The sequence below is a fragment of the Cynara cardunculus genome, unplaced genomic scaffold (assembly GCF_001531365.2).
Source record: "Cynara cardunculus var. scolymus isolate 2C unplaced genomic scaffold, CcrdV1 Un_Scaffold_1927, whole genome shotgun sequence".
Lineage (NCBI taxonomy): Eukaryota > Viridiplantae > Streptophyta > Magnoliopsida > Asterales > Asteraceae > Cynara > Cynara cardunculus.
The window spans coordinates 68,124-81,833 of record NW_020200917.1 but is presented as its reverse complement, the minus strand read 5'-3'; the positions used below and the strand labels follow the sequence as shown (position 1 = coordinate 81,833).

General features: G+C 36.3%; 1 protein-coding gene across 1 annotated transcript; it reads right to left on the bottom strand.

The window, feature by feature from the left end:
• Window positions 1-228: 228 nt before the first annotated feature.
• On the bottom strand, window positions 229-12,262 carry LOC112502787 (60S ribosomal protein L5-like). Its single transcript, XM_025106796.1, has 9 exons — window positions 12,122-12,262; window positions 3,599-3,664; window positions 2,985-3,056; window positions 2,792-2,908; window positions 2,496-2,627; window positions 2,245-2,414; window positions 2,029-2,127; window positions 1,759-1,908; window positions 229-310 (listed from the first exon to the last, which is right to left on the bottom strand). Exons 1-9 carry the CDS (start codon window positions 12,260-12,262, stop codon window positions 229-231), a joined length of 1,029 nt encoding a protein of 342 aa, XP_024962564.1.
• Between the last annotated feature and the right edge of the window lie 1,448 nt (window positions 12,263-13,710).

Here is a 13,710-nt window from a genome sequence, read left to right as displayed (position 1 = left end):
TAAATGTAAACGATTTTGAGGCTTTTTGCATTTTCACGAGACATCATTCATAACCAAAACACCACCCTTCTCAAATTCCTCTATTCAAAAGCAGCATCATCATCGTCATCTCAAAGTGGTTGGCTCGCAGTGGCAGCAAGCTCGCCCTCATGCCTACAAAAGAACACCATCATTTACACACATACTTTTTGAAATAAGAAAAGAACTCAATAACCACAATATTCTGGCTTATTGTTGTTTATCAGCAATGTTCATTTGCACTTCTGGGGGAGAAAGAGTAGGAGACTCAACAAAATGCAAGTTGGGATCCCTAAAACAACAAAAAATTTAGCATATTAACTCTTGAAATATTCTACTTAAAACTTTTTTCTTGAATAAAGTTTGATGATTGTTAACCCATCAAGCTTTCTGCCAAGATAGAGAAAGGGCTTCTCAAAGTTGTAATTACTCTTGGCTGAGATTTCATAATACCACAAGTTCTTCTTTCTGTGGAAAGTAACTTGTTTTCCACAGAGTACGATTGGGATGTTAACACAAACACTATGATCGTAAAATATGTCAATAAATGATATATTAACATATGACAATACCAAGGTGAGTGGAAATTTATACCGACAGAGATCACGATGCCAAAGACCCCAGTTCTTGACCGGTAGAACAAAAAAACCACAAAAGCCCCAAATCTGTCCACACGTTAAAGAAAAATACATACGGCCAGCATATGGTGCACCTGGGTTGTTTGATGTTGGACCTGAAGACTAAGCCCCAACTCCCTATTAGCCAAAAGATTAGCTAGTCTTAATATTTATAGAACAATACACTTTTTTTCTAGTCTAAGAATAATCGAATTAAAAATTTATAGAAGCAATTTTCTGACTGAACCGTCAAGATCTACATATATGAATAATATGATGCTATTTTCAAAAGCACTGAAATTGCCATGATTTAAACCATATTATATAATATTATAATGCTACCAAATACATATTGTAATTATGTTTGACAAGGTGAACCATGATCCAAGAAGTTGCCATGATTTAAACCTATATGTATTGAACTTCTAATAAGGTCTTAAGACTTGGAAGGATCAAACAAGCTGGAAAGTATAAACACATTCTCAATTCCGGAAGCGACTTTATGGAACTCGTTGGTGCACATAAAGAAGCTTTATCAGTATCTACATTCCAAATGTCGTTGGTGTTTTTGTGTTTGCATTTATACAGCTTCTTGCTTTAATTGCAATCATGTCTCAGATTTCGTGGCAGGTGTTTCTGGTTTTCATTCCAGTCATTGCTATTCGTATATGCTTATAGGTACCTACTTGATAGGTTTACTATAGTCTTATAACCAACATGTTATCACTCAAAACAGGGTAAAATCATCTACAGTTTGGTTGGTTGTACATAATATTTAGTGAGTCATATTTAAATCATCTACACTCTAATACATATGATAGCAGATTCTGAACTTTATTACCAGCAGATTGATTTGCTTCTTCTTGCATGACTAATACAAAAATCATGTACCACAGGAGCATGAAATAAACAAAAAAAAGCTAGAATATGACAGAATGCGTGTTTACTTGTAAATGGAACCAAAAGAGAATAAGTATCCACCTGAAGAAGAAACTTCAATCGTTCTAGAGGAGCAACAATAGTCTGTGATGCGGAAGAGAAACAAGAAGATATAGGTCGATGATAAGAGTTTCAATACAGTTTCTTCTGCAAGAACAACATAATCAGCATAAGTACCTCTCACAGCTGTTGGGTGCAATACACCAAAAACTTCCTGCCTAACATTAAGAGTCTGAACAGACCCTCCAACTGCAGCACTTCACCACTAACATCACGGCCCAAAACCAATGGAAGAAGTGATTCAAATTGAGAATGGCCAATAGCCTGCTCGCATCTGAAAAAAATATGGAACATATACAGCTGAACAAACGCCAATTATAAAGGCAATTCCAACATCAAAGCATGCAAAACTGAACTGTTTTCAACTTTCTTTTCAAATAATTCAAAATCAAACATGTTAGCTTCTACGCCACCAACTACCGCATTCAGAGCATTCAACCTCTCAATAAGCTTCTGCTTCCTCTCATCATATGTTAGCTTCTTCAGGTTGAACCTAAACCCACAAAAACAACATCAACACACATAATCATCTCTTTGTTTATATAAACATAATCTTCTGCAAAATTATCTTTTTACCATCAAAATGGTAGATTTTAAAAAATGAGGTTACCTGTTGTGCTCCATTGGAGGTTGTTTCTCCAACTTCTTTGGGGTTGGATTAGCACGAATGGCTGAATGCACCTTCTTGTACAACTCTTCAATGTTTTTCGAGTCAACTCCAGCTTTAATGTATTCAGAAAAGTGAGACTGATACTTTTCCGGCTCATCTTCCATCAAAGTCTGCATATAAACCAACTATTTTCAAATGATATGTTCTATTTTCAAAGATGCACTACATCTCTTGTTAAACAACAGACTCACCCCCATGGAGGAAGCAACATGCCCGCCATAAATGTACTTGCGGTTGACATTAGCATCAAGTTGCTTACCATCCTTGCTGAATCCAACAAACTTTTCACTGTGCGGAATGTCAAGTCCACCATCGAAAGCTCCCTGAACCAAAAGTTTCCCATTAAGAAAATGCACAAGTCAGTACATAATGCGTATTTTATATTTAAAAACTACTCAAACTCCATCCCAGATTATCAACATATGTGCAAAAGAAGATGAAATCACCCTATTGGAAATTGAATGCTAGCATAAAAACAACCATGTACCTTGAGAGCACCAAGAACACAATTTGCAGTGGTGGTTCTGATAAGACCCACATCCAGAAGAGCCCTAAAAGGCCTTCTACTGTCTGCAGGCTCAATAGAGTAATCTTCCCCAGTCGCCTGCAAATAATATATCTCAAATAAAATAAATCCGCATAATTACAACATCCAAGTAAATTGGAAACAAATTACATACCTCAAGATTTCCCTCATACTCCTCGTCCATCTCAAGCTTATTCAAAACACGGTGAGCCAATAAAAGTCCAGTACATTAGGTTACAATATAGGCACCAATTAGGATTGTGTGTAAATTTGGATTAAAAAGACTCAACAGAAATTTTTATATGTTCAAAGAGAAAGAAAGAAGCTTACAACAAATAGTAGAAAAAGATATTCCTAATGCATGGTCCCTAATAATTCTTGCGGGGTGTCGTTCCCTTCTTGGGGACACCTACTTTCGAAATAGACATGTCTTTTCTCAAATACGTGTTTCTACATTACACGCTCTGGCTTTTCCTAATTATTGGAACTACGGAATCCCAAAAAACACCCTTAGTTTAGGATCACTTCTTGTTTCACTACCAATTTATTAACATATTCGCCTGACATTTCATAAATAAAGTCTTGTATGCAACAGATAATTGTACCTTCTGCAAAAGCATTACAGGAGAATGATGAAAGGTCATGTTTTCTTATATTGGCAATTAAAAAACCTCCATCTCCAGGTATTGCGTATATTTGTATTGTCATTTGTATCTGAAGGAAAACAAGCAGAACAAACTCGTGGAGAAGATAGTAAGAATAATTCACCTCAGCTACCAATCTCTTCATTTCTTGGCTTGTTAGCAGGCCCAGTTGCTTCTGCCATTGATCAAACTACAACAAGCACATGTAGAGAAAATAGACTAAATAACATCTTATTTAATATAAAGACACAATAGATTTTAGTTTTCTACAACAGCAGGTCAAGTTTCTTGTTCATGAAACTATGGTACCAATTGCTATACAAAAAATCGGTTGCTATAAAAAAACAAACCTATGATACCACATAGGTTAACTGCAACTCAAGTTTAAAAGTGAGAAATCAATATTCAATAGCATTTAAGTTCAAGAACTGAAAGTGGGAAATCAAACCCTAATTACCTGGACAAAAATTGGAACGGAAGGAGAGTGTGATAGAAAGAAGTTTGCAAAAGAGGGCATAAAAAAGTGAACCAAAATCAATGGAGAGTGATTACCTGGATGAGAGACTGTAAATCGATGAAACCGATTGATTACCTAAGAGTGATAGACTGAGATTAAGGCCTGAGTGATGGATAGAGAGTGTCTCTTCGAAGAGGATGAGCCTGAATGGTTTTGAGTAAGGGATGAGTGTCTCTTCGAAGAGGATGACCCTAAACCCTTGAATCGTATTTTTGAGGGCAAGTCTCTCTCTCACAAGCCCTTCAAGAATCATTTCAAATTTGAATTTTGAAATCTGAAATTGATAAAGGTAGAGAAGGTAGTGATCGGATACAGAAGAAGAAGAAAGTGGCCCAAATTGGTGATTTTAGAATTCTGACGAAGAGAAAGAAGGTTTGACACAATTAGGATTTGGTATTGGATGAAACACTTAGTATAAATAACTTGTACATTGTGCATGATAATTTGTAATTAAGAGATTTTTAAAATTCTTGCATAAAATGATTGTAACTTGTGCTTAGAGGGTAGTAATTAAGATAATGACTTAAATGCTTATTAATGTAGTATATATATATATATATTTATATATATATATATATATATATATATATTAATTGATTAATTTAATGAACAATATGCATAGATGAAGACATGCATGTCATGGTATGCGTATATAAATATATATGAGTGGATAATCTTATATGTGATATATGCTATGTGGTGTTATTATTTTATTAAAAAGAGAATGGTATCTTCACCATTAAGTAAAATGACATTTAATAATATAAAGCCACACCGCCTTAGTCAATATTATAATAATAAACATCATTCACTGCCTAGGTGGGATATTTAAAGAAATAAAAAGATAAGGGTTATCCTTATCACTGTCTAATTTAGAAAGAAACTCTGGAGAGAGAAAAAGGTGTTTAAATGCGGTGAGGCGTTCTTCAAGAAATCTGTTGTTTCAAAATTATTGAAGATTCTGTGATAAGTGAAGAACTTGCTGTGTGTTAATCTGCAAAACAATCTATTTGATAAGGTGAGTTTTATTAACCAAATATTTATATTTTGTGAATATTGAACTATTAAGTATTTATGATTTGAGGTATAGAAAGTGCTTGGTTGTAACAATCCACATATTCCATATATATAAAATTTACATCATCATACTCATAATACTAAACATGGTATTATTACAAAACATGGACTAACAAAATTCATTTCTAATACATACATGAAACAAATAATATCATCATCTAAACTTTCCCCTTGCCTTTATCTTGCAAAGTACGCTGATCTGCAAAACAGGTTAGTCCAACAACAGAGCGTTAGACCAAAAAGGTGTAGTGAGCGTATAAATCTCATACAAACAATATACATTCCAAACAATCAGTTTAGAATCAAACCTGTTCTGAAACATAAGCATACTTATGTTTCTCGCGGTTACACCGCCAATACATCTCTCTCGCGGTTACACCGCCGTTTCATCTCTCTCGCGGTTACACCGCCGTTTCATCTCTCTCGCGGTTACACCGCCGTTTCATCTCTCTCGTGGTTACACCGCCATTTCATCTCTCTCGCGGTTACACCGCCATTTCAAAATATTTTCTAACTCTTTATCCGGACTTGAAGTCCGGTCAACCTTAACACTTGAAAGTAAATTAGCATCTTTGTCCGGATTAATACTTCACTTGTAATGTTAACCGGCTTAAATTAAACCGGACAATACATGATTCAAACTTTGACCGGTTTAAAACAATTCGGTCAATACACCACCCAATCTTTTGAACGGTTTACACAATATCCGGTCACCTCTTGGCCGGTTTAAATGATATCTGGTCACCTCTTGGCCGGTTTAGGAAGACTCCGGACAAGGCATGAGCGGTTTATTTATCCGGATATTAATCCGGACAACACTTGGACGGTTTAAACAAGAACTCTCATAAAATGCAACAAAATTCATAATGACCAGTTCCAAATGCTTATCAAACTGTATGTGAGTAATTCATATCCAAAGCTCTTAATACACTCACCTTTAGAAATCAAGAATCAAAGCCTTTGAAATCCTCTTCTTCCTGTGCAATCCTTCTGATTCTTCAGAGAATAACTTTCTAAATATAGTAAGAGTGTACCTTCTCTTCTCAAACAAAATCTATATATACCACTTCAAAATGGTGGGCGGCTCTCTAGCCGACCTCCCCTTTCTCATTTAAAATTACCACTTATATATATATATATATTACACATATACATACATAACCGTACATATATATATATATATATATATATATATATAACAACCAGAATATTACATTTGTAAAAAGCCGTTTTATAGATATTTTGACATAAAGATTATGAGTTTTAAGGTTTGAAACTGTTTTGGAAGAACAAGTTGTTCTTAAGGTTTAAAAAGATTTTTGGTTATAAACCGATGTTGGAAACCATAATTTGGTTTGGAAAATTATGAACATGTTCACTTTGACATATATGACTGAGGTCTGTCTTTGGATGAACTACTTCATATAAATTAATGGGAGGATATAAGGGTGGAATATGTCACACCCCACTAAAGCGGAAACACGAGGCGTAACAGGTAAGCATTCATAGCTCCATTTGATAGATATCACCATTAATTACATTATCCATAAAGATTTACAAATTCATAACCTTGATGTTCACAAAGAGAACATTATTTACACAAAAAAGATTTCTAAAGCTTGTGAACAGGTGTTATCGCGTAAATCTTCCATAACTTTCCTTCTTACTTAATTTCCTAAAAAGCATGAAACACAAAAACGACGTCAACTACAAAGAGTTGGTGAGTTCACGGGTTTTCATATGCACAAAATATTTACAATGCATAAACCACAATTTGCAAACTTATACATAACGTGCACATTATAAATGTAAATTTTTCCATCGATGCTTAAAAACTTGAAACGCTACAGAGCCTTACCTGACCAATGTGCCCCATTAGTTTACGAACTACCATAAGTGGCCCGTTCACTCACTTAGGTACCACGGTTCGTATCAGTACTACTTCAGTGGTGGCTCTTACGCACACATGAGTAGACTTATGAGAAACTTAGGTAATGTGCACCCTTTTCTGGGTGGGACTGTCAACAAAATAGCGGCTATCCACAAATACCACGACCCCAGGACGTGCCCGAGTTAACTAGAAGTGTGTACGGACGGGGACTTTTTGAAATATCCTCTCAAGCACATCAATTTATCATTTATAGGTAGTGCTATAACAAATCATTTTTTCATGATTTTCACAATATTCGACTAAACAGTTCTTAGTCCATAAGTTTTACATCTAAACAGTAAAGTTTGCATTCTTTCATGCTTTTCCCCCATTTAAAGTAACTAAAAATAGTAAAAGTAGGGCCGTGAAAACTCACTAGTTTGAAGAAGATTATCCAAGGTTTTGATGAAGCTTGGAGCACCAACGTCCACTCTAATGTCCTAAACACCCGAAATCCAATAGTTAGATCACCCATCGGGTCATGATAAAAGTAAAGTAAGATTATATCTTATGTAATGCCATTAAACCGTTATAGGTTAAAGGTGATATCATTTTTAACTGTTCCTACAATAACCCAATATTTAATTAAATAAAAGGGTTTTTTGCACCAAAAAGTTGTTATGTGGACATATATACAGATTTTGTTCAGGGACTCTTGATTTCACCAATCATTGTCAAGGAACCTTCCAAAAATCATTTTACTTTTAAATTTTTAAAAACTACAACAACACTGTTGTTAGATTTCTTTTGTCTAACAACATTATTTTTACTCCTTAAAATTTTATATTAAACATTTAAATGCCCCAAAACTCGATATTCTTGAGTGAGACCTAAAATAGTTAAACAACAACTAATCAAATAAACTCCAACATAAATCAAATATTTTGGGTTGATTTTTCTAGAATACAGTCGACGGGGATTGTTAGAAACAATCTGTCAGTTTCAAAATGCCATTTTTATTGATTAAATACTACATGCAATGTAGTTTTATCCCATTTTCTTGAGTCCTAAGTTCATAGATCATAGATTATCATCATTTTGGGAACATTTTCATGTCTTGATGAAATAATCTCCCATCTTAGACTCTCTAATAAAATTTTGAACTCAAGAAGGAGCAAGAAATATAAATATATCAGCGTCATTGCTGTTAAAAGATTCGAAAATAAATCAATCGTATTACCTTTCAGCTTGATTTTTCTTAAAGACTTGAGTGTTCTTCAAGATTTAGAGAATCAAGAAGGATTTTTGGAACTTGAGTTTGGCTAGAGGAAAATGAAAGGTTTTAAAGAGAGAGAGAAAAATGGAAAAGTGAAGGTGAAATGAATGATTTTCAAAGGAGGTAGGGTTTTTATATGAAGATAGAGGGCCCGGCCCATACAAGGCCCAACCACCATATTTTTATCTTTATTTTTCTTATACAAACTCAGCCCAATTTAATTACATTTTATCAAATACAAATAAAATTATTCATTATTAAATCAAAATTCCAAATTTTGTAAAACTTATTTGTACATACAGTTGAAACTTTATATTTTTAAATTTAAATTTTATAATATCGACTTTATTTATTTTAAGAGAAATGTTTAATATATTTGGCATTACATAGGTTACTTTTATCAATTACCCGTTGAGGCAGAGTTTTCTAAACTATAATTTGGGAGCTAAGTCGATTGATTTTCTCATCAACGTGACTAATCCCTAATAAATTAAAATCCTGATTATAGGAACCTCTTAAAGATGCTATCCTGACGCTCCAAAAGTGAAGGATGTCACAGTCTCTCCATGCCAGAAAAATTTCGTCTCGAAATTTAATGCCTCAATTCTTAGCTTTGGATTCGCTTGCGAACAAGTGAGGATACTTGTTTGTCATAAAATCCTCTCTTCCCATGTGAACTCCGGTTCATGTCTTGAGGTCCAATGAACTTTTACAATCGGGATTTTGCTTTGCCTCAACTGCTTGACTTCTCTGTTCAAGATTTCTAACGGTTTTTCAACGAAGCGCAGATGATCATTGATTTGCACCTCTTCCTATGGTCCAGTGTTTCATCGGTTGAACACTTTTCGAGATTAGATACATGAATGGTGCTTAACTCCTGTGGCAAATTCAGCTTATATGTCACTGGTCCAACTCTTTCAGTTACTTCAAATGGGCCAATATATCGGGGACCCAATTTGCCTCTCTTTCTGAAGCACATTATTCCTTTACATGGTGAGACTTTTAAGAGTACTTTGTCTCTTTTTTGGAACTCTAAGGGTCTCCTCCGATTGTCCCATAACTTTTCTGACGATCTCTTGCGGCCTTGAGTCTATCTTTGATAATTACAATCTTGTCAGAAGTTTCTTGAACTACATCGAGTCTAGTTAATTGCTGATCACCGATTTCTAACCAACTGAGTGGCGATCTGTATTTGCGCCCATATAACACTTCATATGGCGCACACTGAATACTGGCATGATAGCTGTTATTGTATGCAAATTCAATTAACGGAAGGTGTGTATCCCAACTTCCACCAAAGTCTATGGCGCATGCATGTAACATGTCTTCCAATGTCTGGATGGTTCTTTCCATCTACCCATCCGTTTGGGGGTGATACGAAGTACTTAAATCTAAGCGTGTACCCATGCCTTCTTGAAGTGATTGCTAGAATCTTGATGTAAATCGACTATCTCTATCCGGGATGATGGAAAGAGGTACCCCATGTCGAGTGGTGATTTCATTTATGTAAATTTGAGCCAGCTTCTCCATCTTATAATATTCTCAAATCGACAGAAAATGAGCAGATTTCGTCAGTCAATCCATAATTACCCAGATTGCGTCATGCCCTTTCCCAGTGCTGGGAACTTAGTTATGAAGTCCATCGATATTTGTTCCCACTTCCATTGGGGAATCTCAGGTTTCTGAAGTAGGCCAGATGGTTTTTGGTGTTCAGCCTTAACCATTGCGCAAGTTAAACACTTATTCACATACATAGCAGTGTCTTTCTTCATTCCAGACCACCAACAATGATCCCTCAATTCCTTATACATCTTATCCGCTCCGGGGTGGATTGAATATTTTGATCGATGGGCTTCATTCAGAATTATAGATCTAAGATTACCTATCTTAGGAATCCAAACCTTATTTCCCAAGTAATTCACTCCATCAGACTTCAGTTGGAACTTAGTTTCTATGTCATGTAAGGTCTCATTTTTCAAATTCTCTTCCTTCAATGCCTCTTTTTGATCTTCGAGAATTTGTGCTTTCAGACTCATGGTTACTATTGCTGCCATGGTTCGTACCCTTGTTGTCTTCACTCTTTCCTTTCAACTCAAAGCATCAGCTACTACGTTAGCCTTGCCTGGGTGGTATTTAATTTCGCAATCATAATCACTGAGCAGTTCAATCCATCTTCTTTGCCTCAGATTTAACATTTTCTGATTGAAGATGTATTGAAGAGTTTTGTGATCAGTGAACACAGTGCACTTGGTACTGTATAGGTAATGTCTTCAAATCTTAAGTGCAAATACTACAGCTCCCAATTCTAGATCATGCGTAGTATAGTTCTTCTCATGCACTTTGAGTTGTCTTGAGGCATATGCGACGACTTTTTCTTTTTGCATAAGCACGCATCCTAATCCTTGATGTGATGCATTGCAGTATACCACAAAGTTTTCCGAACCTTCTAGTAATGATAAAATAGGTGCATTGCACAGCCTATGCTTAAGAGTTTCAAAGGCTTCTTCTTGCTTCTATCCCCAAACAAACTTCTTGTCTTTCTGTGTTAAAGCTATGAGTGGTTGCGCAATCTTTGAAAAATTCGCATTGAATCGCCGATAATACCCTGCCAAGCCAAGAAATTGACGAATTTCTGTCGGGGTTTTTGGGGTTTCCCATTTCTTAATGGCCTCAATTTTCGCAGGGTCTACATGAATTCCTTTTTCATTGACCACATGACCAAGAAATTGTACTTCACGAATCCAAAATTCGCATTTAGAGAATTTTGCATATAATTTCTGGTCCTTAAGTAGCTCTAAAATCACTCTGAGATGTTGCTCATGATCCTTTTTGCTTCGTGAATAAATTAGTATGTCATCTATGAAGACAATTACAAATTTATCTAGGTATGGTCTACAAACCCTGTTCATTAGATCCATGAAAGTAGCTGGGGAATTGGTTAACCCGAATGGCATAATCAAAAATTTATAATGGCTGTATCGGGTTCTAAATGCCGTGTTGGGGATGTCTTCTTCACGGACTCTCACTTGATGATATCCTGATCGGAGATCGATCTTTGAGAAGTATACATCACCTTGAAGTTGATCAAATAAATCATCGATCCTAGGAAGAGGGTATCGATTCTTTATAGTCAACTTATTAAGCTCCGTATAGTCAATACACATCCGTATCGATCCATCTTTCTTCTTGACGAACAAAACTGGTGCTCCCCATGGTGAAAAACTGGGTCTTATGAATCCTTTATCTAATAACTCTTGGATTTGTCCCGACATCTCTTGCATCTCCGATGGGGCCAACTGGTATGGTGCTTTTGCCACTAGGGCAGCTCCAGGAATTAAGTCGATACCAAATTCGACTTGTCTAGGTGGGGGTAATCCTGGTATATTCTTAGAGAACACTTCCGGGAACTCCCGTACTACAGGGAAGTCTTCAAGAGTTCTCCTTTTAACCTTCTTATCTATAATGTGTTCCAAAAACGCAACATAGTTCTTCTTTAAGTCCTTCTGCATCTTCATGCATGATACTATCTTAATTTTTCGATCGGACTCCTCTCCTTGAATTATAAGTGCTTCACCTCTTTCTTGGAGAATTCGGATAATCTTTTTCGAACAAAATATTTCAGCTCGATTTTTGGATAGCCAATCCATGCCTACAACTATATCAAAACTTCCTAACTCAATCGGAATAAGATTTGTGCTAAACTCCTTCTAAGCTAAGCTTAGAGTGCAGACCATGATTATATCTCTAGTCCTAATTTCTTGACCATTGGCAAACTCTATTATATAATCTTCCTTCATCCTTTGAGATTTTAAATAAATCCTTGGCCTAAAGTCTAGAGATACGAAACTTCTATCAGCTCCTGAATCAAATAATACTGATGCGAATTCATTATTTAAGAGAAATATACCTGTAACCACATTAGAATCATGCCTGGCCTCCCTTGCTCCAATTTCAAATGCTCGCCCCTGAGTTTGACTTTCTGAGTTTCCTTGGTTGGCTGGTCGGGCTTGATTAGCATTTGTTCCTTGCTTTCTCTTTGGACATACATTTCTCATATGATCCGGACTCCCACATTGAAAACATAATCGCCTTCGACAATCTTTTGTGGAATGGCCCCCTCTGTGGCACCTTTGACAAATAATACAATTTCCCTAATGCGGAAATTTACATTTATTGCACTTAGGCTTGCTTCCTTGATTTACCACTTGAGTCTGAATCCCAAAGTTTCCTACCGCCTTTCTCTTCTTGCCAAACCTATCCTCGAATCTCTGATTTCCTAGCTCTTCTACCTTCCTTTTTCCTTTGTTGAACTCTCAAGACCGAATTGCATTATTTGTGAGCTTGGTTGCAATGTCTATTGCCTCCTGAAGGGTCTTTAGGTTTGCCGAGGTAATATTTCCTCGGATTTCTAGAGATAATCCCCAGATATACCTCTCGATTCGGACATCTTCAGGTGTCACCAGATGTGGTACTAAATTGGCTAATTCATGGAATCGAGTAGTATATGCAACTATGCTTTCCCCCTTCATTTCAAGATTCCATAACTCCACTTCCAACTTTTGGAGTTCACTTCTTGGACAATACTCGTTCTTAAGTAGTTTCTTGAATTCTTCCCATGAGAGTTGATTGGCTGCTTCGCGACCCCTAGTCTGAACTAATGTGTTCCACCATGTCAAGGCTCTGCCTTGTAGTAAACATGCAGCATATTCTACTTTGTTTGCTTCTGAACATTTGCTGATATGGAGGACAGACTCTATACCTTCAATCCAAGTCAACAATCCTACAGCTCCCTCAGTTCCATGAAATTCCTTCGGGTTGCTGGATCTGAATGATTTATAGGTGTATTCCCTAGATGTCATAGGCTCAAAACTGGTAGGTTGGTTAGCATTTAGACCCGCAACCACCTGATTGACTATATTGGGAAGCGCAGCCAAGAGTTGCTCTGACACGAGTCGTGCAACTTCAGGGTTTTCTCTGCTTGGTGGCATTTTCTAAGGCATGATAAAAAGGAAGTCTCATCATTTTCATGGCAATATCATTGACAACAATTTCTAATCAACAGGATGATGCATAGGATATGATATCATTAAAGCAGTCACATGATCAACAGAACATTTCATATTCATCCAAGGTTCTTTACATTCAAGCGATTTTAAAACATACTAAAGGGCTTTTCAAAAGATTACCATCCCTCCAAAACAGATTTTCAAATCCCAACAAAGGAGTAGTGATTCTAACACTAAACATCGCCTCTAGAGCAACATCCAACAGATTAGCATTCCTAGCACTAGTATCATCATCACACTTGCCACTAAACATCTATACAATCTTCTAATTTCGCGTCTTGCAGCGATGACAGCATCCGTGTTCCTTACCATACGCTGGTGATGCATCTCCATCACATCAGATAGGTTGTTCAAAATATGATTGTCACACCCCGCTAAAGTGGAAACACCAGATGTAACAGGCAAGCGAGTCATAGCAACAGTTAATAAA

Excerpts from the sequence above, each read along its gene's own strand:
- LOC112502787 (XM_025106796.1), bottom strand. The coding sequence starts at position 12,262 with ATGTATGTCCAAAGAGAAAGCAAGGAACAAATGCTAATCAAGCCCGAC. Across the intron at positions 2,909-2,984 it reads AGTATGAGGGAAATCTTGAG|GCGACTGGGGAAGATTACTC; the intron begins GTATGTAATTTG and ends TATTATTTGCAG. Across the intron at positions 2,128-2,244 it reads CCTCCAATGGAGCACAACAG|GTTCAACCTGAAGAAGCTAA; the intron begins GTAACCTCATTT and ends TTGTGGGTTTAG.